The 27,515-nt window shown below is 30.9% G+C and overlaps 1 protein-coding gene across 4 annotated transcripts in view; it reads right to left on the reverse strand.

Annotated features, from left to right (window-relative positions):
• Positions 1 to 25,467, reverse strand: part of LOC127731016 (jouberin-like) — an 83,794-nt gene extending 58,327 nt beyond the window's left edge. For 3 of the 4 annotated variants that reach the window (XM_052239878.1, XM_052240034.1, XM_052239948.1), the window contains exons 1-13: positions 25,403 to 25,438; positions 19,455 to 19,523; positions 16,220 to 16,289; positions 13,561 to 13,603; positions 13,071 to 13,203; positions 10,722 to 10,797; positions 5,940 to 6,606; positions 3,856 to 3,970; positions 3,398 to 3,578; positions 2,341 to 2,436; positions 1,294 to 1,387; positions 756 to 851; positions 194 to 295 (exon numbers count right to left, since the gene is read on the reverse strand). In XM_052239878.1, coding sequence (XP_052095838.1) covers positions 194 to 295; positions 756 to 851; positions 1,294 to 1,387; positions 2,341 to 2,436; positions 3,398 to 3,578; positions 3,856 to 3,970; positions 5,940 to 6,606; positions 10,722 to 10,797; positions 13,071 to 13,203; positions 13,561 to 13,603; positions 16,220 to 16,289; positions 19,455 to 19,523; positions 25,403 to 25,415 — 1,755 coding nt within the window. In that variant the 5' untranslated portion in view covers positions 25,416 to 25,438. Of the gene's footprint in view, positions 1 to 193; positions 296 to 755; positions 852 to 1,293; positions 1,388 to 2,340; positions 2,437 to 3,397; positions 3,579 to 3,855; positions 3,971 to 5,939; positions 6,607 to 10,721; positions 10,798 to 13,070; positions 13,204 to 13,560; positions 13,604 to 16,219; positions 16,290 to 19,454; positions 19,524 to 25,402 lie in introns of all 4 variants that reach the window. The other variant, XM_052239793.1, reaches the window with a different exon arrangement.
• Between the last annotated feature and the right edge of the window lie 2,048 nt (positions 25,468 to 27,515).

Here is a 27,515-nt window from a genome sequence, read left to right on the forward strand (position 1 = left end):
CATTCTTTGTCAACAATCATGTTCATATTGAAAAATACACTTTGGAAATCAAAGTTTTTCTAAAAAATATAATCATTTGACAAAAGTTGACATGAATAAAAGGAGATGTGGGATATATATAAATGAGACAGCAACCCATTAACACAATAAAACTAGAATTAGCACATTAAGAATACACATTGGTTATAATCACCTCGGGTTGATTTGGTCCCGTCCGCATTTGTGAAGATGGTGGTTCAAATAGCTGCAATCTCACTTTAGAACCAGTATTTAATTTATTATTATTTCCTAAAACCTGTACAAAAAATAATTCACAAGTTAAAGCCATAAATTTTAAGATGCAAAACATTTTATAAACTAGGATAATGTGCATCTACAATTATACTTTTTCAGTTGTAGCTAACAGATCATTTTTTTAATTGTGTTTTTAAACAAGCAGAAGATTTTAAAACAGATATAAGAAATACTTGTGTTGCAACTACAAATGTGTGAAAAAAAACATCTAACATACCTTTTGTTTCCAGTTTTGATACAAATTGGGTCCATGTGCTTATTTTTTTTTTTTAGATGAAAGTAGAAAACCAATTTTCTAATGTTGAAGGTCTCATTTCCATTTATAGCCCTAAATATTGCAGTATATGCTTAATGCAATATTAACATACAGGCATTCAGTCCATATGTGATGTGGTGAATGAACTCAAAAGGAGACCAAATATACATGTAGGTGTATACTGGTTTCTTATTTCAAATAATACCTTTAGAAATGCCCAGGCTATTCTGTACCATCCTCCTTCACTCCCTTGGGAAGAAAACTTTACATTGGCATGGTTCATACTAACGAAGTCAAGCAGCTAAAAAGAAAAAAATAATACCGGGTAGTTGATATCTAGGGATTTTAATAGTGTCAGAAGTACTATGAAATACCATATAGGGGTAAATGTTGGCAAAGATAATGATCAATACATTAAAGGTAGTCGATAAAAAGACATAACCAAACTTGAAATATTATTTGCTTGATGTATAATCAATTAGTCTATTTCATCCTCTAAAAATTTGAGAGAGAGAGAGAGAGAGAGAGAGAAAAGAATATTGAATAAATCATAATAGGTTGAGAGTAATATACATATTTGTTTCAAAACATCAATGACTACTTTTAAGTTAACCCATTTTTTCTAAGTAGGGAAAAATGATCACAAAAATATAATTTTATTCTTGGCATTACAACAGTTAACATTAAAAAAACAAATGAAAAATAATGTTAGATTTCTATAGTATACTATAACAGAAACCTACCTCAAACAGGACAATGACTTTAGGGTCAGATTTTGTAAAATAATTGTAGTTCTCATTAAACAGCAATAGCTCTTCCCATACAGGCAATACAGACCTTAAATACATGTATATCATAATATAAAACTTTGAAAAATTATAATAATTATAAACAACAGTAATGTATGAAGATAGTGCACATTGGTGTTGAATTCTCAATATGAATAAACATATGAACATTAATCATTAAAGTATTTTCTTTGAAAAATAGGGTAGATTAGCTGTAAGTCCTCTTTACATGCTTGTAAATTTCTGAAGAGATAAACTTTTTGATCATGAATTTCATGCGACCAGCTTGTAATATCTTTTTATCATATTTAAACTCACTGTTATATATCCATATAACTAAATATGTTATACCCTTTTCTCTTTTCATAAGCAAAGATAACATCTAACTGAGTTGGATATACTTTGTTATACTGAACCAAAATATTTCATACAGATTCACTTTTTTCTTTTTTTTTTCATGTTGACCAACTGTGCTCCAGTATAAAATGACAAAATATTATATACTAACTTTGTTTTATGTTTTCTTTTTGTTGGACGGCTGTTCAGTAAACAATCAATAATTCAGCCAAACAATCTTTATTGTAAGATAGTAAGTAGTGTTACACTGTGGTATATTTTATTTGATGAATACTGTAAATTCAGAAATTATTGCATGCATTTATTAATGCGGTGTATGAAGAATGGACAAAAATGTGAGATTGATAATTGTGATTTCAGGAAAATCTGCATACAGATATATGTATCAGATATCAGAATGCGAGTTCTTATTATTGCAATACACCTTATCGCTAATCCCGCTTGACCTGAGAATCAGTCCCGCTCCAACTTTTGACGTCATACAACAATCCCTTTTCCATTGTGGCGCCAGATATTTTCTATTATGACGTCAAAATTTTACGGGAACTTGTGTGATGTCCAGTAATGGCGGACAAATAGCGATAAGGTGTATAATCACCAAATACATTATTTACTCTAATAAAAACCTGGCAATAATTTCCTTACTTCTTTTGCTTGAAGTCAAAAGGTTGTGTCATTATAGGTAAAATCTTATCTATTGCCTCATTCTTAGTCTCAAAATAAGCTGTGACAGGTCGATCTCTGAAAATAAAATAAACATAGATACAATAAACACTTCAATACATTTAAGCTACATTCAACTAAAGCATAAACAGCATTGTTGTGCTATAAAGTATACCCTTCTAGTAATTCAAAGTATCAGAAAACAGAAAATTGTCATCTGATAGATCTGAAAAGCATTAACATGTTAAATGTTATCCCTGTCAAGCCGCAGACCAGAAATGAAGTCATACATTTATCTACAGATATGAGAAAAGTTTGTCAACAAGAAGAACTATCATTCTGCAATTTTAAATTGACCAGTTTACTAAATACAACAGTTTTTGCAAAGGATATAAATCAGGATAAGGATCATGTTATAAATGTTGCCAAGCTTTATGACAATTATACTTTTTAGATTTAAATCTTTAATATTCGCTATGCAAAATACCTTTGCCCAGTGTCGTGTCACAAGAATAAATGAATTAAAAGCTTCAGGAAATGATTATATTTTTCAAAAGCAATTCAATAAATAACAGGCACCAAAAATATGTTTAAATGTTACTGTATAATGTTAGAGTTTGGGAAAGTAACTATACGTATACCGAATTCAGCTAATGATTTCAAAGAACAAACTATAAAAAATACCCTTTTTTATACACACACAGCACACATTAACAATGCATGCAAAAATAGGTCGCTAACATTCAATGTCATCAACAAATACATGATAATAGAGACTATAACAAGATATGTCATCAATGTGCCACTAGTTGGCGGAATTTTGTAATGCAAATGTCGAATTTGCCATGAACCTCATTTACTATCACACAGCAATATCAACACATAATTTAACTTTCACAACAGTTGTCAATGTCCTCTTTTGGCACCATACATAAATAATAAATACAAGTATCTCTTAATCAATTTGATCTAAAAACAAACAATTGAATTTTTGTATTCTTTAATGTTGAAATTTGTTAGTACTTATCTAAATACGTACTTTGTTTGCTTCAGAAGATATTCCCCAGTATTCTCATCAACAATATGGACACGGACAAGTGGATGCAAGATATGAAAGTCATTTTTCAATTTGTCAGTACGATGAATCGTCACGGATAAAACTTGGCCAACGTCTTCAATTTCTGCTCGTTGTTTTCTTCTTTGTTCATTCTCTTTTTCAACTGGGAAAAATGGTGACATTTTAAATTTTAGCTTACTTTTTAGAATTTTTATACTTAATTCTGTTAAGTTGATAGAGGAACATGACTTTTTTCCCTTGTATCAAAATGATAATGTTGAAAAATTGCATGAATAGGTTCCAATCATTAAATTATTCCTTTAATTGACAATTTGACTAGTTTGTCATTTCAAGGTATTTTAAGACATTCTAATGGAATTACAAACATTAAAAATGCTCTTATCTTGTTGTTATTGTCATAAGGTATTTTTCAAACTTACTTTCTTCTGGTGTTTTAGCTTTTGTTTTTCCTTTTTTCTTTTTTGGTTCTTCCTTTTGTTTTTCTTCAGTTTCATCTTTTTCTATCTCTTCCTCTTCATCTGTTTTTGACAAAACCTTAAATAAATAAATAAATATGGTTTAATAACAATATATTTCAATTATGGTTTTAAATTGAAAACTATATTTATAGCTGTGAGCTTTGGATGTTAATAAATGTTAAAACTTGCCAGTCTATTTGGAATTAAAATTAACAACAAAATAATATATTTCATAAAGCATCTGCATCTTGATTTTTCTAAAACTCAATAAATCTGTGAAATGATTCCAGAGAAGGAGTAGTTTATAAATATATTTGCCATACCTTTGTGTTAGAAATTGATTAAGAAATGATTCTTGCATACCGTGCTCTATGCTCATTTTAACATTGGTAGGCATTATATTTGTCAATATCTTTATATCAACAAATATAATGTTAACCCATGTTAAAATGAGCATAGAGCATCTCACAGTGTTTATAATATATAACAACTCCTTCGCTATGCCTGTGTCTGTTGTGACGTTTTGGATTTCAATGAACGTAATCTATGTATTACTGGTAAACTATTAAGTCAGGGATTTTGTTACCACAAATTACTTAAAACTTTTACTAAATTCTTCCATAGATATAAAGATTTGGTTTTGAAGTTTGGTTGTACCTGTAGAAAACTTATTTCAAACGAGATAGCACATCCTCATTTTTACGGAGATGTTGTTTACTGAGCCCAGAAATTTAGAATCTGGGTAAACTTATCGATCCTTTAAATAAACTTATTCTAAAAGGTCAATTCAACACTGTAATTAGATCTTTTAATATTGTTTTTATTGGTATTAATATTGATTTTGTTATCAGTAAATTAAAATAAAACTAAATATTATTTTAATACACATACGCACATTCATGGCTCTACAATCTGTCGATATCTGTATCTTGGCATTGCACAAGGTCATGTTTTTCTCTGACTGTTTATGACGTCTTTACACTAAATCCATTGGATATTGGATGTGTACTGATTGATAATTTAGTCTTAGATGCATGATTTTTTTTATTAGTTGTTATTGGCTTTGAACTAGCTGTCAGTAGCTGCGAGTACTCTCAGATCTGTACTTAGTGTCTTTTTGTTGTGGGGATGTATAAGTACCTGTCCACGTCCACTCTGTATTTTTGTTAGATGTACAATGTATTTCTTTTAGTGTCCATCTGATGAGTTAAGCCTTTTTCAACTGATTTTTATAGTTTGTTCTTATGTTGTACTGTTACACCACTACCCCAGGTTAGGGGGAGGGTTGGCGCCTTCAAGTTGTCTCAAGTCAGGAGCCTGTAATTCAGTGGTTGTCGTTTGTTGCTGTGTAACATATTTGTTTTTCGTTCATTATTTTGTACATAAATTAGGCCGTTAGTTTTCTTGTTTGAATTGTTTTACATTTGTCATTTCAAGGCCTTTTATAGCTGACTATGCGGTATTGGCTGTGCTCATTGTTGAAGGCCGTACAGTGACCTTTAGTTGTTAATTTCTGTGTCATTTGGTCTCTTGTGGAGAGTTGTCTCATTGGCAATCATACCACATCCTCTTTTTATATAGACATGGCATAATATAATTATTTCAGTTCTAATAGGATTTTTTTTGTACTTCCATAAGCAGACCTATAAGACAAGTTCAAAAGACAGCCATGTCGATTTGATGAAAAAAAAATGTTTCAGAAAACCAAACGTTTTAACTTACTTTTGGAAAGATTCTATTCAATTTAAAGGCAACCAACACCAACAAAATGTATATTTTATCTCTAGTGTTGTTCAGAATACAACTGATGTTGCATTTTAATTGTGACATCACACACGTGCACCCAATGCTCTATTGAAATCAGAATATGGCTTTGTTTACAAAGTGAAATAAGAGCGTCATATCAGATTTAGCATCAATATTATTATTCTAAGAAAAAAGACATTATTACTTCATTGAAAAAATGCAGACCGATGTAATTAGTAGCTAAAGTAAAATACGAAATTTTACAAAGCTGGTTTAATAAGTTTTTTTTCATTAATTACCTCATCATCACTTGGTTGTGGACCTTCCTCCTCAGTTCTCACTTTCTTTTTCTTTTTCTTCTTTTCTGGAGTTGTAACCTCCTCATCTTCTCTGGGAGATACTGTAGGACCTTCAGTGTCTTCTGCACCTTTTTTCTTTTTCTTCTTTTTTTCCTTGCTTGTACTTGGTTCTGGAGATACAGGACGCTCTTCATCAGATAGGACTGCTTTTTTCTTCTTTCTTTCCTTGCTTATGCTTGGTTCTGGAGATACAGGACGCTCTTCATCTGATAGGACTGCTTTCTTTTTCTTCTTACCAGTTTTTGTTGGAGTTTCAACTTCTCTAGGTGAAATTGTAGGTTCTTCCTCAGATAATACTTCTTTCTTTTTTCTTGGTTTCCTTGGTTTGGGTGTTGGTGCTTCTTCTGTTGTTACTAATGGATCCTCCTCAGGTTCAGTATTTATAGGCTTCTTTTTCTTCTTTTTACCTTCTTTTGGTGTCAAAACTTCTTCAGATTCTGGCGGTGACAGTTCTATTTCTTCTACAGTCTTTTTCTTTTTCTTTTTACCTCCTTTTGGTGACAGAGCTTCTTCTGGAGGTGGAGATATTACTTCATTTTCTTCTGTGTTATCTGGTGGTTTCTTCTTTTTCTTCTTAGTTTTCTCAGGAGAAATTACTTCAGTTTCCCTGTAACAGATATCAATTTAATATTATACATACAAAAGGGATAACTTTAATACCTTCTTTTTCCTTTTTATTAACTGCAATAATGATAATTGTAATGTAGTAGTTAATGGTACAATTAAACGATTAAGGTAAATTATATTTAAAAAAAAATGTTTCTTGGAGAATACATAATTTGACATAATATTTCATGAAAATTCTACCCTTAATGAAGTGTAAAATGGTAAGTGTAAAACTGGACAAAATAACACTGGTTAAATGAAAAACTGAAAAATAATTAATGAGTATATACATGTAGTCAAACCTCATGAATATTGTTGCTTCTAATTCATTTTTTTCCTCAATATTGGAAAAAGTAAAAATTCCAGTTGTTCAAAGCCCTTTTAACCCTAATGAGTTGAAATCAGTTAATTTGAAATATCGATTTGGTCTACTCTATTTCAAAATCTCCTCAGAGAATAATTATTATAAATCAACCCTGATGTGCTGAAGTTTGAAGAAGCAAGAAAAGATGTGCTGAAGTTTGAAGAAGCAAGAAAAGTTGGAAGGAAAAAAATCATTTTTATGTTCAAAATACTGACTCAAATATTCAAATTTCAAGTCTTTATTTTTTATGAGTGTTTTTTTTTTAAGACTATGTCTGTCATTCTATTTGTGTGTATGATGTGATGAAATGTCGGTTCCCTGAAATGGAACTTGTTTTCCCTAAATTTGTGTGTTGACGTTGTTTTAATCGTACCGATAAATGACTTTTGTTATTATATATTTCTTGTATAAGTATGTCTAAAATTGTTAACTCTAAAACTTTTATTATCCTTGCCTTTGTTTTTACATTCGGAACACCCCTTAACTGTTTACTTCAATTGAGGTACAATTAAAGAACCTTAGTGAACGCGCTCACATACCCCACGTCCCCACATTGTCATTGGAGAAATAAAATAAGTGTAAGAAAAAAAAATCGAATCATAATTTCCTGTCAATATGCACATCTACATAGTATGTCCTTATTATCTACAAAGTTTCATGAAATTCTGTTGTGTGGTTTCAGAGGAGTTGCGATGACAAACTGTTGCAGAAGTACATTGAAGCAAATAAGTTCAAGGGGCGTAACTCTTAGAAAAAAAATTGATTCGTAATTTCCTGTCGATATGCAGATCTACATAGTATGTCCTTATTATCTACAAAGTTTCATGAAATTCTGTGGTGTGGTTTCAGAGGAGTTGCGATGACAAAAGGTTGCAGTAGTATATGGGCAAATAAGTTCAATTGGGCGTAACTCCTGGGAAAAAAATTGATTCGTGAATTCCTATCGATATGCACATCTACATAGTATGTCCTTATCATCTGAAAAGGTTTCATGAAATTCTGTTGTGTGGTTTGAGAGGAGTTGCGATGACAAGAAACAGGACTGACGGACTGACGGACAGAAGGACAGACAGACGGACGGACGGGTCAAAAACATTATACCCTTCGCAAAAAATTTGCGTGGGGTATAATAACGTTTTACCAATTTTGGTTATTACCCGTCACAACACAAATGAACCCCTATCAGTGGTTTAGCTCTATGAATTGCATGAATTTCTTACCTGTTTTTGTAAAATGGTTTAAAAAAAGGAGTTATTTGAATCTGGAATAATTTTGAATTCTGGAAAATTGATAAGAAATGTATGATGAAAACTAACCTTACTAAAGAGGGTTAGTCATGCATGCATGGCTAAGGTTAATTTTACTTTAACTGATATTTCAGTATTAACTAACTAACACCCCTAAGCTATGCATGCATGGCCAAGTGTACGGAAATGGTCATATTTGCCAGACATGACCGAATCTGAAATCTATTTGTCCTAATCGACAAATTGGGATTTAGAACAAATTTTATTTTTTTACATAAATAATTTCTGTCATTTTGCACTGTTTTTGTTTTGTTATCCCTTTCCTGTAATAAAACTGCCACTTCAGTGTAGTATTATAATCCTAAGGGCCCTCCACATAACTATATAAATACCTCCGGGAAATATTGGCTAATGATCGCTAATTTTTTTTTACCTGTGTTTTGAATTCACACCTGAGTCCTGACATGGATCACAAGCTCAAGACTCATATTATAAAGAAATTAAAATTCCATGACAACTGTCTTCATTATTTAATTACTTTTCAACAAAGACAATCGTCAATTTTGATTTAAAAATCAAAACTTAATTTAATTTATGTAGAAAAAAGTAATTTTTCCCGATTAACACAGGTGCTTTATTTACAAAGTTATACGCATGCGCGAAATTCTCTTTAGCAGATTAGACACTTAATTGTAAAATGCAAAATGATTTCATGCTAAATAAAACAAGTGCAACTATTATCTGTTATATATAAACACTTTTAAAGGTAAAAAATTAAAAAGCCGGTGATTTTCTGTCAATTTGATAAACAAAACGAATCCCGGAAATGTGTCCGGAATTACTCGTACTTAAGTATTGTCGCAAAACATCCGGCTTTAATTTTGTCTTCAAAATTGAAAGAAACGTTAGAGATGTCTGAGAAATTTGCCATTTTGAGTCATTAAAATCATTTCATTTTTAAACTGTTGCCTTCTCTTAACTGTTCTTGAACGTTTTTAGAAAAATGGTAAGAAAATTCATGAAGTAATGGTGATGAAACAGTCAAAACAAGTTTGATGCTATGAATCTTGTTCTATTTCAACAATTGTTTTTTTGAAAAAGGGCACCAACTTTTAAGTTATTGTGTGAAAAAATTTCTGGATCCTTGTGCATGGCTAACCCTCCTAAATTGGGTTAGTTTTCATCAAATATTTCTTAATAATTTTCCAGAGTTTAAAATTATCCCAGATTGAAATAATTCCTTGTTTGAAGAATAATATGTGGAATGCAAGTTTAAAACTAATGATTTTAATGACTTAAAATTTTCATTTTTTTTTTAGAAATTGATCATGCTACTTCCATTTTTGAGAAACAGGAATTTTTCAAGCTGATTATAAATTACGAATGATGTCAGATTTACAAATTTACAAGCTCTGGCTTTTAATGGCACTAAAATCAATGTTTTTGAGAATCATACTTGTAAAAATGTTCTTAAATGAATGCTCATTTAAACGAAAAAGCATCTAATCTTGTACTTATTAAAAAGAAGGGGACACTTGCTTGCATAATGTGTAATGAATATCTGCATGTTCGACTGAATCTAAACTTTTTTTTTAACCCAATTGTATAGAAAGCTTTAATTTTAAAATCAAAATTATCAATAGCCTTTGCTAAATAGTTATTCCATAATAAAATAAATTGTCTGTTCTTGGTCAGTATTTTCTGCTGTCAGGTGTCAACACAGGTATACATGATAAGCGAGCACTTACTTGATATCCCCAGGGGTATTCATTAGTAACTTTGACCTTGTGGATTATCATACAATACTGAGTGGCAGTTTTATTTCCGAAAAAGAATTGCATTTGAGATTTTGTAACTTGTAACTAAAAATTCAATATCTGACAAATGGGCGTTGATAATTATGTCTGATCTACTTAAATTTTGACCAAAATCCAAAAATACATTTTGGTCAAGAACGTTTCAGAATCTATATTGACTGACCCTTGGGCATTTCTTTTCTCTGTTGTAACCCTTATGGATTGATCAAGTATAAAAAAAAATATATTTTCTATTGTGAGGTTAAAATTTTATTGGAAAGTATGTGATGTCCAGTAAGGGGGAAAAATAGTGATAATATTTTTGATAAATACATTAATTTTTTTAATATAATCAATTCAGCTGGATTGGAATATAAAACATATTTTCAACATTAACATACCAAGCTGACAATATTGAAACAGGTAAACATTATGTAACTTGCAGACTCAGATAGAACAGTTATATCAGGTCACTTTGACTTTTAATTATCAAGTTTGACTGTACTAACTTTATTCCTGAATAGGGAAATGCTATCAAAACCACATAATGAGTGATTTTAATTAAAAAAGTCCCAAATTGTGGCAAATTGTGTTTTATATCCTAAATTAATGCTACTAATTGTATACAACTTTTCACGGAACAACATATCACAAAAATTAAACCCTGTAAAAAAATTCAGATTTTTTTTTTTGTTGGGTTCTGACTTACTGTTCATTCAATGTATCATCTATAGGTTTCTTCTTCTTCTTTTTATCTGTATTATCTGGTTTTTCAAGCTTTGCATCTAAAATTTATATTTCATCAATTATTACCATGGAGAAGTGATGTTCAAATGTATTTAAACTCGGGATTGTCCTAAATGTACCGGTAAGCATAATCTTTTTTTTATGACAGAAAATTAAAACAGTCAACATTTTTTTTTCTTTTTTAACATAAGATTCAATTTTTCAAATTTAAATAAAGATTCTGAACTTGAATCTGGTTTCTTACATTTAATTTCCACTTTTCTAAACTTTTATATAGACCAATCTGAAGTTCTTTTTTATGAATGAGTTACACGGATTGACCTCGGGTTAATTGGTGTAAGTGACATCATTGAACAATCTGTTATTTTTTCACATATCATTAACATTTTTTGAAATTTGCCTATAGCATTGATAACGTCATCCTAGTTCAAATTCCATATCTGGATAACAAAATTTTCAGTACTTGAATAGCAAAGATTTCAAACTATAGTTAGAAAAAGCCATTGTTCACAACCCTATGTTCTATTTTTACTTGTGGTGGCAATATTTTTCACCCAAGGAACAAAATGAGGATAATTGTAATTGTAATTGCCAAACATTATTACTGTCAAGTTTCATAACATTTGGATTTGAGTAGTGTTCTCCCCAGGATTTTTTGATAGCGCTGTGGTAAGCGCGCAATATTAGATTGATTCCCCTTTTGTGTTACATTTATTTATAACTACAATGTTGGTTATATTATATTAAATGACAAAGACCTGCATTATTTATACATATGCATTAAAAGAAATGGAAATAAGTTACATTTTTATTATTAAGCTTTAAAAATTAAAATGCCTAGATAATTTAAATAATTTGATTTCATTACCACCCCTTCCAACCTTTTTTGTAAGAGTAAGTATGCACAATGTAGCACAGTAGGTATATCTTTTTTTTCACTTTTAGTTGTTTGACTTATAAACTAGTTATATATCCTTTACAAGTTGATAATTTACTGACACATATTTAAAGAAAGTTTTCAATGACAAAATTGGAATTTTTTCATTAACTTTTATTTACATCTATCAAATTACAATTTTGCAATTAAAATCGGTATATTATATAATATCAAAGGGAGAAATGAAATTACCCTTCCAACAAGTACTTAAATGTTATAAAAGACATGTTTAAAAAAGGCTAACACATTCCAAGATGCATATGATAGAAATCTTAAATTTTTTTAAAGATTTTTTTTTTATTATCAAAGGTGGATTATCAATAAAAAAATTATATTTGCCAATTGAAACATTACTACCACTTTTAAAGGTTGTGTTTTATAATTTTATAAATATTTCAATAATTGCAACCAGAAATATTTGACAAGATTTGACTATACTGGTTTTAGTACTTTATCCCTCCAAAATTGTCTCTCTTAAGCAACTTCCTGTTCCTGTTTACACTAATGGCTGCTTCTATGAATCATTAAATGCCTTTCCTTATCCAAGCCATCCTCTGTTAACATTGATTATAAAATAATTTCATTAATATTTATTGAAAATTGGATGGCAAACCTTGATATTTTATATTTATTTACATGATTTTTTTGTTTTGTTTTATCCTCTATTCGATTTTGAAAATAGCGATGTAAGGACAAGTAATCGTTATATATATAATATATAATGTATTGTTATAAATCCCTGGACAAAGGGAATGCTCTTCTTAAAGCAATACAGGTGTAACAGTTTAGTTGTAAACGTGAAAAAGTAATGAAATAATCGTAGATGGTTCAAAAAGTTGTCAGAGAAAGGGTAAAACTTTCCTTAAATACTTTTATTATGATTTATTGAGCACTATCCACCCCTGTCCTGAAGTTTCTGCATCTTTTTATTCTTTTTAAAGTGAAAAACTCCAGAAAGAAAGGGGTATTTTTGACAGTAAAAGTTCTGCAAATGACACCATTTTGTTCTTTTTTTGAACTAACCACTCCGATATTTGACTTCGTTAGGTGAATAAACGATCTCTCAGACAAATCGACCAGTCGACCACATGATCGAAATTGTACAGAATAACACCAGAAATTTGAAAATTCAAAAAACAATAGCGCTGATATTTGATTGGATACCACTGTGGTCTGTCCAATAGCACAGCGCTAAAATATGATTAAACGGCCTGGGGAGTACACTGGATCTGAGGTTTCAGAATGAAGATTTTTGAAAAAGTCTTCGACAAAGGCTGGACCACAATAACAGGAGACGCCTGATGGCATAAGCTCACCTGGTCCTTAAGGGCCAGGTGAGCTACTAATTGGCTTTACAGTTTTCTATACTCTTACTTTCTTCCATTATTTTTTGTTTCCTTTTATTACTCTTCATATTTTTTGGACTATCATTAGGATCATAGGTGTTGGCTTTAATGGCGGCATCTTCTTCCTTCTGTAATCCTTCTCCCTTACGCAGGGATTCCAACTACAAACATACATTTTTTAACATAAATGTGTTATTTAAATAAAATTAGCAAATACATTATATAGATGACATACATAGAGCATAGGTTGAAAAATAACAGAGTGGCCTAAAGATCCTAGTATATTTCTGTCCTTCCTAGTTTGAGTGTTCTAGCATTTTCAGTTACCAGTATACATATATTGATTTCTACTGACTAAGTACCATCGGCTAGTTTCGGAGATTGAGTACAACTGGAAAAAATTTCCTCAGAGAACAAATGAAAAACATTTTCCCAATGAATAAAAAGAAAATAAACAGAAAATTTTCAATAATGTCATTGTAGTTCAAATTCTTGAAAAATGTTTATATCAAACATACCACTGAATCATCTTTCTTTTTCTTTTTCTTGGCTTTGGCACTCCTGAAATATATCAAATCATACAGTTTTAATCTTTACAAAAATAGATTCCTCGGTCTTGAAATACTAGGAAAAAATTTAAAGTTGCCTGTCAATACCATAATAAGACTGAAAGTTTATCAAATGTGTGAATATAAGATATAAATGGGGAATGTGTCCCATGGGACACAGATGATGCCCCTGCTTGCATATAACATTATAAAGGGACATAACTCAAGATCGGTAAAAGTAAGGCTACCCAAATTTGTACTTGATCTGAGTTTTGTGGTAAAAAGCATTGTGAATAAGTTTCATAACATTTGGTTGAGACAAACTTAAGGTAGATAACAGAAACGAAAAATTCAGCAATTTTTCCATTTGCAAAGGGGCATAACTTAAGAAAGGTAAAAGTGATACCACCCAAATTCAGACTTGATGTGTGTTTTGTGGTAATAAGCATTGTGTATAAGTTTCATAACATTTGGTTGAGGCAAACTAAAGTTAGAGAACGGAAACCAATTTTGGGACGTACGGACAGATGGACGTACAGACGGACAAGGGAAAACTAAATGCCCCCTCCGCTATGACGAGGGCATAAAAAGCATAAAATGCAGTTATTTTTGGATTGGTGTCTCCTTGACTTATACTCCACACCATTTATACAGCTGCAATCCATATTTGAGACTAAATGACACAGGATCTTCAAAACTTACTTTACTTAATAGACAAAACTGATTACTTTATATATAGTTCACCATGTTGAACAAACGAAACAAAGTTTCCATAATAATTCCCTTGAGGATCCATCTTGGATCACAAACTTCCACTAGCATTTGATAGAAAAACAAAGGATATGGGGATTCCATCCATGACACAAAATCAGTACTTCCACACCAAAAAACACACAAACAGGGACAGTGCTTTAATTGCTGTTCTTCATCTCAAAGTCACAGCAAGGCCTTCAACATGGAGCAAACACAGTTTGAGCAGAATTCTTTGCAAACTGAAATAATTCTGGTAGACTTTGTAAGATGTAACAACACCAAATTGGAACATACTGGAAAGTAGTACAGCATGTACAGATTTAAATCAAACTATGTAGAATATATTTTGGTAACTAAGATATCCAATGAAAGGTGAAGACTGGTGATCCTTGTAGATTCCGTTCAGATTTAAACTAAAACTCTCAAATTTTCATGCAGAAATGGAATTCAATTATAAAACTTCTTAATCAAATGAAGAATATTATGTGAATTTATCTAATGATAACAACCATCACAGTTTTTACAAAAATATAATATTTTTTTATTGATTTACAATTTTTTAAACTTTGCTTTAAGTGAAATAAATTCAGATAATTAAATTTTACAAATAAAGGTACAGGGAATTTTTGAAGTTTGTTATATAACTGGAAAAAAGTATGGAGAACCAATTTATTTAATTTTTATTTTCTGAAGGCATCTTATAACAGCTAATTCTGTCATTTAATTTTCTTTCAATTCAAACAATAGTGTTTTTCATCAGTTAAATCTTTACAAAATGTGTCTATTGTCACAACCTGTAGCTTGAGAACAAGCTGGGTGACCTATACTTTTTAATATATTATATATAGATATGAAACATTACATTCTAACACAATTAGGCATGTAACACCAATTTTGATTGGATGTTGTCTGCCATCAATTCCACAGTTGATGATAAGTCATTTGCAAAAATGTTGATCAATGGCAGTTGATGTTTACCGAATATTTGAAATCTTTTGAACATTTGTATTTGAAATCTTTTAAACATTTAAAGTGTATTGCATTACAATAGGAATAACACTCTTGTATTTGAAGAGTTGTCACCGTCAATTCTGGATTTGATGGTCGAACATCTCCATTTTATTGACTCTGATCCACTTCGTCAGTAAAACTGCATTTGCGACCATCAATACCTTAATTAACAGTGGCAACTATTCAAATACACGACTGTTTTCCTTAACTTTAATTTTAACAATGTAGGAAAAAGTTCAGTCATACATATGAATTTGAATCTTTTCTACTAAAAAGAAAAGGTTATTAACTTATAACATAAAGTAAATGTATGACCTTTTCTATACTACTGCTAACTGTGTTGTTTTGTTGTATTGTACAACTTTATGTAGCTTTTCTATACTACTGCTAACTGTGTTGTTTTGTTGTATTGTACAACTTTATGTAGCTTTTCTAAGCCATTTCATGAATAGTAGTAACTATGGTATCTTTCCATGTGAATTTGTATAATATTTCTTATTAATCTATATTTTGTTGTGTACTTAAAAGGTTCATTTGCATGGAGCTTACTGTGCTTAAATACAGTGCTATCATGAACCTACTATTAGGAGTCTTATTTCTCTCTAATTGTCACAATGATTGTATTAGATCTTGTACCATCTGGACCTTGAAAAGTTCATTGAACTACCGGTAAGCTTTCCCATTTCCAGATTTTTCCTTATTATAGCAATTTATCTATAAATAAAAGATGCAGGGTAGATCATTATTGTATAATGATAGCCTATGCTACACCAAATTAATAGAATCTAGGTTACTGGTTTCAGATAAAATTCTACACATAAACAAAATCAACTTGTACTTTCTGAAAAAAAATAATTAAACTTACGAAGTGGACTCAACTACAGCTTGCTGAAGTAAAATATCCAGCTTTGACTTTGCACTATCACCAAAAGTATCTGAAAAAGGGATAAAATTATCTACATGTGCTTTATAACAGAAAAAACATGTTGGCAATAGATAATGATTGATAAAGATATTTCTATCCAAAGGCGGATTTAGGGAGGGGTGGGGGGTGCCCTGGCCCCCTGTTGTGGGAAAAATTTGGTTGATTATATAGGGAATCACTGAAGCATGACTGGAGCAGGCCCCCCATATGAAAATTTCTGGATCCACCACTGCTATCTTGTGTATACAAAGAAAACATTTCAATTTGCAGAGAGGGACCTTATTTAACAAGAGTGCACACACAGAATGTCTCACCTGCTTTACTGATATGATCAATTTTATTTTGAAAGTCTTAGGGATAAAGGTGAAATCAAAGGTTTTACTACAAGTATCAGATAAACTTAACATTATCATCCATGACAATGAAATGTATGACCGATAAACCCTGCCAGACTTGACATACACCTTACAATCATTCCAGACACCAACTATACATATTTGACTAATTGCTTATATAGTATGTGAGAAACAGACTTAACCAGGAAAACTCAACATAGACAAATGAACCATGAAAATGATGTCAAGGACAGATGATTCCAGCCAGACAGACATGTACACCTAACAATCATTCCATACACCATATATAGTTGACCTATTGCTTATAGTATTTCAAACAGACCATAACACAAAAAATTAACATTGAATAATGAACCTGAAAATGAGGTCAAGATATGATGAAACCGATTAGACTGACATGTACACCTTACAATCCTTCTATACACCAAATATCATTGACGTACTGCTAATAGTATCTGAGAAACGGAACATAATCACATAACTTAACTTGATCATGGATCTATGAAATGAGGTCAAAATCAGGTGAAGCATATACCAAATATAGTTATCCTATTACTCATAATTAAAAAGTGAGAGATTATTATGACACAAAAACATTTTTTTTCAGCTGCTGAACCATGAAAAAAAGGTCAAGGACAATGGACATATAGATATGGCAGAGGGAAACTTCATAACATAAAGCATCTGTATACTAGATATGAAGCATCCAGGTCTTCTTCACTTTGAAATATAAAGCTTTATCAATTAGTGTATGCAGCTGCTATATAGTAATCTCTATGTCCAGCATCATATTGTCTTTCTTCTTCTTTCAAACCTTCTGTTAAATAAAATCTTTCCTGTGTTCTCCCAGAATTCTTTACGACTGACATTGGACAAGTTCTTTAATTTAAAATGGTGATTATTTTCCTATAAATAACTGTACAAAGTAAAATGGCATCAAAGGCTCTAATGAAAAATATATAATTTAAGGGAAAAAACACAACTTCAGGTAAAGTATACTTATAAGAAACGTATGTAAGGAAAAATATGGGGAAACCAACAGGTAAAAAATTATGATAACTAGAAAGAGATAGAAATGAATACAGATAACATAGCATAACAAGAATATGTGTGTCCATAAGACAAGATGCCTGCTTGCACTATTGTATTTCCATGTTTGGCGATTGCAAAATCAGGGTCAAACTGGTAATTTATCATATAACTTAACTATTTTATGTCATAAAGTACATGTGTACTTATTTTCAAGTTGATGTGGTCACAACTTCATGGTAAACTACCTTAACCAAAAACTTTGACCTGAGAATGTACTGGTTTCACACTATCACATTTCTATGATCAGTGACCTGTATACTGCCATCTTGGATTGTAAAAAAGTAGTTCATAATAGTTCTTTGCTTAAATCTGTAAATTTTGAGGCAGATTGGCAGTAAATGGGTTAGACTGTTTATTGGAATAAAGAAAAATAAGTGATTTATTGCATTATTCAGACTGATATATCAGATACCAAATATTTGTGTCTGTTTAAATCAAATTGTCCACTAAGCCATTTAAGGGGAGATAAGTCAAATAGTAAATTTTTCATAAAGGAATAATAGAGAAATTTAAAATTTTTACTTGTAGCAAGAAAACAAGGTCATGAAACCATTTTTATTTTTATTTTCTTCAAGCATATTTTAAAACCTATCTTCTCTTATTTTATTTCAAAGTTCTATCTCATCGATTTCTTTTTATTCACAAAAATGTGCTTTTTCATTAACAATCTATGCAAATTTGGGCAATTTTGCTCGACTGGGAGCTTGAAAAATAGCACAGTGACCCATACTTTTTATCATATTTTTGAAAAAAACATGGAAAAATCTACATTCTGGCAAAGTATAAGAAAATTCTATCTGAGGAAATATATACCAATGATCCACCTTAAACAGTTCATACCATAAAGAACATAAATACTAAGTTTCAAAATGATGTGACCATACATTTGTAGCTTCCTGGTAAACTACCATATATAAAGCCAAAAACTTTAACCTGATACAGGACTGACGAGCAGACTGCAAAGCTTTTTTTTAAATATTAGAATTGTCATAACTAGATCTTGTCCATTTTTTCCATGTTCCCATAAAGCATTATAGGTGTCAACATTTTCAAACTACACGGACATGTGAAAGATTTGTTAAAATACCGGTTTCCAATTAATATTCAAATGATATTTCATCTTACTTTTTGCTTTTAAATAACTACATTTAAAACTCAGGAAACAATTTTCCAATCAGCATTCAAAATGTCTAGTTGCTTGGGTATTTTTTTTTGCAAGAATACACTGGTTTAATTATATCTATTTAAATCAATCTCTTGTCTTTATGATAAAGTTATGGAAAAGAGAGGAGATATTGGGAAACTGAAAAAAAAAATACTGAGATCTTATGAGAAAGGTCTTCAATGTCCACATTAGAGTAGATGATTTCCAAGTTTTACCAAAACATATTGGGTGATTGTCTAGAGAGTTGATACATATACCCAGTTTGGTTAGTCTTATAATTAGTCACTTTTGAACGTGATTTCTAGTAGTTTTTCTTATATGCTTGTCTATCATTGACGTTTTCCCCAAAACTTTTACTTTAATTTATGTTTTATATAAAAAGATAATTATAAATGTGTGATTTACAGATGGAAGTCAACAAAGAGACATTGGCACATGTTAATGAATTACAGTTGGTAGCTCTATGCTATACTAGTCATTTTTTACAAAAAACTCTGAAGGTACCTTTATATAAAGAACCTTTGCAGCTTATTTACAGATAACTTCTTATGTTTTGTCTTACCCATTTCAATCCCTGCATTTTCTTTTATATCAGACTTGGCTTTAAGCTTTCTGGTCTTCTTTACTTTGCCTACAAGAAAGATTGTCTGTTAAATTTTAAAAATGTAACTGACTAATTGTTCTTTTGAAATATATATTTGACAGAACAATTTAATTTGCTACTGAAGTCAAACTAAAATTACAATAATTTTGTACTATGTAATTAAATTTTTCTCCCCATTGTGAACTAGATTTGGCATATTGTTAACATAAAAATAAGAAGATGTGGTATGATTACCAATGAGACAACTCTCCACCAAAGACAAAATGATGAAGAAGTTACATATGTACATTGTTGCAACTAATTATATATAAGCCTGTTTGAATTAGAATAATCAAATAATTTTTATTGGTAATCAGGGATGGGGGCGATTACTTTAAAATGTAAATTACATTTTTGTACTTTGCTAATTTAATGTAATTTATAACATTCGAATCAAATGCGAATCGAATTCGCTAATCGCGTTCACACACTCTTCGTTTTTAATTCGAATTAACTAAATCGCATTATCTAATTCGCATTAGAAATGCGTTTTTGTTAATACGAATTAAAAGTCAACGTCGTTCGGACAGTAGAGCGAATTTGACGCGCATTGCAATTCAAATTAGAATTTACGTTTGGACGTAAAACGTTTCGAATGCGAATTAACTAATTCGAATTAGTTAATGCGAATCAAATTCGAATTACGTGTGAACGCAGCATTATTATGAATATGATTGTATGAAAAAATTCAATACTTCATATAGTTAGAAAGCACATATTTAAACTTTTATAGACAATTAACTTTATATAAATTGTAAAAAATAAAAAGGAATTTGGTTCTAAATTCCATCCTTATATAAGTGGGCTCATTTATGTCAATCCTCAAAGACCAGAAATTGAGTACAGCTGATTTTGATTACCACATGCTTGTTGGTAATACCATCCTTTTCTATTATTAAAACCAACAGTACATCTTTCTTCTTAAGTATTATATTCTTGTTGTATAAAAAGCTTTATATTCCCCTGAAATCTATTCTGAACTTTATATGCTGTAAGCAACAATTTACAAAAAAACAGCTGCTGCATATATGTGTATGTACAAGTTATATCGAGTTGGCAATGGTTATACAAAATAAATTACTAGCTCTATTCAATTTGTACAGAACTATAAGTAATAGGGTCTGAATAATCTTTTGTGATTTTTGACCATTTCATCGTGTTCATTCAGAGGCATGAGACTGTTTCAAACTGTTTTCATATTTTCTCCATTGAATCATTGGGCAGTTCAAATGTAGCAGTTGCCATTTAATAAATGTAGACAACAATGGTCTAATTTTCAGTTTGGATTCTACAGCAATTATTCCTTTCACAAAGAGCTTTGAGGATGTAGACAACAATTGATCAAAGCTCTGACTAATGGTTGGAAAAATACTATCAACAACAGATGTACTGACAAATGGAAGATTTCTCCGGAAATTAATTATTTTTACTAAACACCAAAATAAGATTTTAATCTTAAAAAAAAATTCTAACACAAAGCAAAAAAAAGTTTTATATTTTTGTTAATGTTGCATATGGATATTTGTGAGAAAAAAAAAATCTTTTAAAAAAGCTGTGTTTGCTCTGGGAACCAATTACGAAGTATTAACTTATTTCAAAAACAAACATTTGAATACACAAACTACAATGAACTAGTGGACAATGAAAATACAAAAATAGTATAAAAATACATTGTACTAGTTCTGAATAATCTTTTGTGACTTTTCCTTTTAAATTAGGTGCAGTGCACAATACTATGACATTCTTTCTCCATTGAATTCATGGACTGTTCAAATGCAGCAGCTGCCATTGAAATTTAAAGTAATTATAATGATACCAATCTACAAACATGTATGCATAACTTATTGGGTCATATATACATGTACATTAACTATTATAGAAAAGTATTTCTGACATGATCTAGAAAGTTGACATTGTGTGGAAAGGAGTTGTTCTCTAATTCACAATTTTGGCCCTACAAATCTGAAAAATTTTCACTGCAATAATGTGGTGAAAATTTAATGAAAACATATGTTAAAATGTCCAATTGTTTCAGTTAAAACATATTTTCACCAATTGTGTCATAACTGATGTCATAATTATAATGTAGAGAAATTTCGAAAAAACCTGATGTTTTGCAGAATTCTGCAAACATTATGACAGTTTTCTGAAAAATTAAAACAGTGGTGCCATCCTTCCTCCACAAATAATTTTACTGAAATATTCTTTATATACCATATTCTTTACTTTTCAACAAAAATTTCAATGGACGAGGGGTGGCACCACACATGAAATCTTGAAAAGAGGTCCAAAAAGTTTACAATTTCTAGAAAAATAGATTAAAACGAAATAATCTACATGTATTTCAGGCTAATATATTTATAAATATAAAACAGATGTAGAAATTTTTATTATTATACTTTCAATATCATACATTTAGCAATACATACACATTAGATTAACTTTGATAATTGAAGTTAAAAAAAAACCTTTACAGGGCTGTTCTAGGGGGTTCATGGTTTTATTCCTTTAGTCTCAAATGTCTTTTGACACAAAAAGAAATGTTCATGAAATGTACATATTCAGCAATAAGAACAATTTTATTATCAGCAGCCAAAGATACAGTTTATTTCTCTCCTCACAAAAATCTTCATTCATTTGACGAGAACAACTCCATATTGGACTGTATCATGCCACCCACTGATGGTATAGGGGCAATATTTGCCAAATCATACACTAGTGACATATCAAAGTTGTTAAAAGTATGATAAGTAAAAGTCAATTGACGATCATGAACAAATATGCTAATATATATACATTGTACATTTCTCTAATTCTTAGACAATTTATCCTTTTCCTGAGCGGTTGATTATTTTTATTTATTCAATGTGGGGCTCATTTGATCGCAGTTCTTGATTGGTCAAAATTCAATTATGACCTTAAATTTTCTTGCTTTCCTCTGAATTTCCTATTGTGATGTCACTAAAATAGGCTACCATGCCTGATGACGTTACATAGAACGAACACATCTTTTTGCAGATCATTGAAAAAGAAGGATGAAGTTTGTCTACATATAATAGTCTAAAATCATTAGAGAAACAGATTTGCTTGAGTACCACCAAATCTTGTGCAAAAACAATTTCTCCACTCTCAACAGTTAAATTTTAAATATTTAAGTCTCGAGTGGAGAAATATAGTATCACACTCGATGCAGTGGTAGAATCCATATATATATAAGAATGACGGAATGATGGATGGAGTGGAAAGGTTACTACACAGGCATTCCTCATTGGGGACACAGGTAAAAATTAAATATAAAATTCCAAAAAAGAATTTAAAAATAAAATGCATTTAACTTGAGATATTTAGATCTACTGGACATATGTTTATCAGTTGGAATATGTGCAGACAGAAAAACAAAGCGCAAGAATAAAGTTGGATCCTCACTCGTTATAATGATCATTCTCCTCAGATACAGCCTTTACAATAAACTTTTGAGTCCAAATGCCTGAATCTCAATTTTTTGAAAATTTTAGCTGGATTCTGTTGGCTTGTAGAGAAGAATTTTACAAGCCAGGGCTGTAGGACTTGTGGTTATGCGTGAAGACTGCAGTTAGTTTGCATTTACAAAACACAATTAAAATTTGTACTGTGTGACAGGAATCTATTATATGGACACTATATCCAATTTGCAAAGTCTTTCTAGTGACTCTTTTAGTAAGGCATGTAAAACATTGTCTCAACAATTGAACATGCAAGTAAAAAAAAATGTATTATATGAATTCTGTAGTCTAACATTGTTTCGGTCATTCCCCTCCATAAATATACATGTAGTTTTCAAGATATTGATAATATAGGCAAAAACACTAAAATTAGACGAAGTCAAAGATCATAATTTAATGATCAATTTATTGATGGAGTCATATTTGTATTTTTCTTCATGTGTGTAGATCATCATCTTGAATCTTGCTGATCAATTTTCCTGTTTAAAGTTGCTATATCTAGCTACATTTTGTACATCTACAGTGTATTATAGTTTTCAAGAGAATAGGCATAAACCATATAAAATAGTACAAGATTAGTAAATAATTGTACCATGTGCTTGATTCAAAACTCAATATTATGAATTTCGTAATATTCATAATTAATGAATAACAATTCAACAACAACAAAAAAACCAAGTGGACAAACCATGTTTTTATTGGGGAAAATATGTTCGGTCATGGACATCATTTACGGTTAGCCTACTTTGAAAGAGTAGTATATATATAACAGGTTTTCTACATATTGATGTCGTAAAATATCAGCCATGAGCCACAATGTGAACCATTTTAGCGAGTGAGTGCAGCAAAAGAGCAAAAAAGCTTCACATTGTGCCGAGCAGCTGATATTTTACGATATCTATCTGTCATGTCTGTAGAAAACCCATTAATATATTTATTGTTCTGTTACTTGTCATTTCATCCTCCCTAAGAAAGTAGGCTTGATAAATTCTCCTCATATATTGTGACTTTGCTAATTACTTCTCCTCAGACATTGTAAATAACTGATAATACCTGCTCTCGTCTAAAAGCTGTGAAACGAGACTTACGGAGGAACTGAGCATGGTGATCATGATATAAGCAAAGGGAAGGATGATAGGGTGTGTTTTACACCATTGTGTAGATAAATTATTGTATTTACAATATCAATATCAGTTTTATTGGAATAGACGTCCACAGAATAGAAAAATAGCTTTAGATTTTGTTAGGTAAAGGTATATAGGTATAATTTTCATCAGAGACAAGTGTGGGTACATGTAATCAGGACGATAAGGTGTGTTATGCATTTGGTCCTTTGGTGCTCAGAAGTTTAATTTCTTTCATTCCAGAAATGAATAATTTCACCAAATACCTGTGATTTATTCTTACGGTTGTCCTTTTGAATGCAAGAGAATGAAAGGGAGTAGTTATAAAAAATATTTAGAAAAAGAGTGTTGTTCCTTAGTTTTGTCTGTCCTGGAAATATTCATAATCTCAGTTTGTTTTAATATTGAGACTAATTAGACAATTAGATTTATTATACTTCATGTCAAAATGCGATTTTGATTGCTTAATACGAGGGAGACAATTTACTCTATCCCATGACAAACACTCTATTACCCTTCATGTAGACGCTTGATCAAGTGTGCGCTTAATCAAATACGGATGATTGTTATGTATAAGACATTTTAAGACGTCATAGTTTTTTACTTTGAATTTGAAATTTTATAGACAGTACTAACAGACCAAGCAGTACTAGTTACTTCGCCTCAGTTGACAATGTTTTCTCAGGGTAACAATCTGCTCTATCACCCTCTCAGCTATGTGTTATTTATATAATGTTTTATATATATATATGCCCCAATATACACTTTGTTTGCAAATCATTACCCTCTTCAAGAATGTCAGTCATGTTCCATTTACATTTAAGAGCTTTTTGAAGTAAGTCTACCAAATGTCATATATTCATTTCGTTAGATTTTGTCAACTTTACATTCCGTTTCGGTTTCGTTTCTTATTTTAACACAACCAGAAGACTGTCAAACTATACATGAGTAATTCATAGTTGCATCTTTATTCATACATTGATTTCAGAGGTTCCGAAAGGTTTTCCAACGAATAAAAATCAAACTTAATCTATACGAAATGAGCGAATGTAAAGATTGTAACCAAAAAATTCAGGTCAGATCATGTTTTGGTGGTAAACATTGCCATTTCTTTTGTTGTTTCTTACATACAATTAGAATTAATATATGATTTGTGCATTTCATCTTAAATAATGTTGCACAAGACAATGCGTAAAATTGTGAATAATATCACTGTTGTGATAAATGCTATTAAAACATGTGTAAATTTTCAAAACATTACCTTCTTCCGCCATTTTTGTTTACGTTTGGCAACCAGATATAACGCGTTATTCGATTGGTTGAAATTATCAATGCTATATATGTAATGAACATTTTCCTTATAATTTACTTTTCTCCTGCCTCTGGCAACGAATACGAATACTTTATCAAATCCCGTTTCTGAGCATATATTTACACACAAATCTTTAAAAAGGACCAACCATCAAATTTAATCTGTACGGATCGTCTAGAATAGGCGACTCTAATATAAGATGGTAATAAATCAAATCAAATATTTATTATTCCAATCATGGTCCCACAGGGGGCATTTACAATTAACAAAATTTATGATAGTAGAAGCAACAAACATGAGACATTGTACAGTATATAACGTGACAGATATTATAATAGACAATGAAAATAGTATTAATAACAAAAATACATTAAAAGTTATCTTGAGTATTTTTTTTCCTTCCTTCCTTATGTCCAGCAGTGTAAAACTAAAAAAAAAGTATTAATAATAAAGTTTGATCAACCTTAACTTATTATCTATAAAGATGGAAATTTGTTCATCTGCAGGAGACACCAATTTTTTAAGGGACGGTGCTCTAGGATATACTGTTGATTGCGATAGGCAATAACAGCAATCCTCCCCGTGTCAGAAGCAGATGAACAAAATAAATAGAGAAACTGAATCCGTTCAATTAACAAATAATTATTATTATTTTATTTATTTTTTTTAAATAACAACAATTATTAATTATGCGAAACATGTCATATAAATCTGCTATTTGCAGTGTTTAACCAGGAATATACACAACTCTTTTAATACAGTTAAGTTCTCACAAGACAACAGCCATAGCAATTTCCCTTGGGAATTTAAGTTAATGAAATTGTGACATGATTCCGAAATAATGTGATATAAATGGTGTCTGTCTTCGTTATATTTTGTGCAATAAAAGAGAAAATGAACTTCAATTTCAATATTACCAGAGCTACACTGCTGACATAGTCTAAGGTTTGGAGGAGTACCCTGGTATCGTCCTATTTCAATCAGCAAATGGTGAGATGACACCCTAAATTTTGTCAATGATCTCCTAAGTTCAAAATTGGACATGATATTTAGATATTTTTCGAAACCATAATTATTCTTAAATTTTACATAAGTGCGGAGCTTCCCTTCTGAATTCTTGGTCAGTTGATCCTTCCAAATTTTTATGCATGTCTCTTTCAATATTGTCTTGATGGTGTTTATGGTAATATATTTTATAACATTGTGACGGGATTGCTTCCCTTCATAAGTAGATACTTAGTCAGCCGTAAGCGGTTGATCTAAGGAAGTACTTCTTTAGCTCAGTCGGTATACGCGCTGCCTTGTAACACAAAGGTGCCGGTGGAGACGCGATTTTGCAAGTAGAACCATGCTCTCCGGTTACATTGGCGCCCAACTAAAAACCCACGGTGGTTAGAGAGGAATTCTAGCTAGGGTATGTGTTGTGAGAGTCATAATGGTATGATGACTCTTGAGGTGGGGGAAGTGTGACGGGATTGTTTCCCTTGCGTAGTAGATACTTAGTCAGCCGTAAGCTTTTAGTAGTCAGCAGGGTTTGGTGACATAAAGCCGCCCGACCCTCCTGTTACATCTTCGTATATTACCATCTTATATTTATAGTACCGTTGCGCAAATTTTACGACTTATATTTATTATTTATACAGAATTTTAAGATATATTACATTCAAGTCTTAGTTGGTTCCTTATCCCCAATACTTTATTCGTAACTTATTATTTATTCCTTATTCGTTACATATTCGTTTACTTATTCTTTATTCTTTATTCGTTACGTATTCCCTATTCCTGTTATTCGTTACCTATTCGTTACTTATTCGGAAGTTATTCCTTATTCGCTACCTAGCTATTTGTTAATTATTCCTTATTCATTACTTATTCCTTATTTATTTCTTATTACTATTCGCTTTTAATGAGGGGGGTAACAGTGGGGGTACCTTCATGACGAATAACGGTAAAAATTCTTGCCAAATGACGTTAACGGTAATTTTTGCTGCATGACGATAAAATGTGCACTTTCTTTTAGACGTTAAAAAAATCGACAGATTTTGACGAATCACGTTAAATT

Source organism: Mytilus californianus, unplaced genomic scaffold (assembly GCF_021869535.1).
Source record: "Mytilus californianus isolate M0D057914Y unplaced genomic scaffold, xbMytCali1.0.p SCAF_1, whole genome shotgun sequence".
NCBI classification, from domain to species: Eukaryota; Metazoa; Mollusca; class Bivalvia; order Mytilida; family Mytilidae; genus Mytilus; species Mytilus californianus.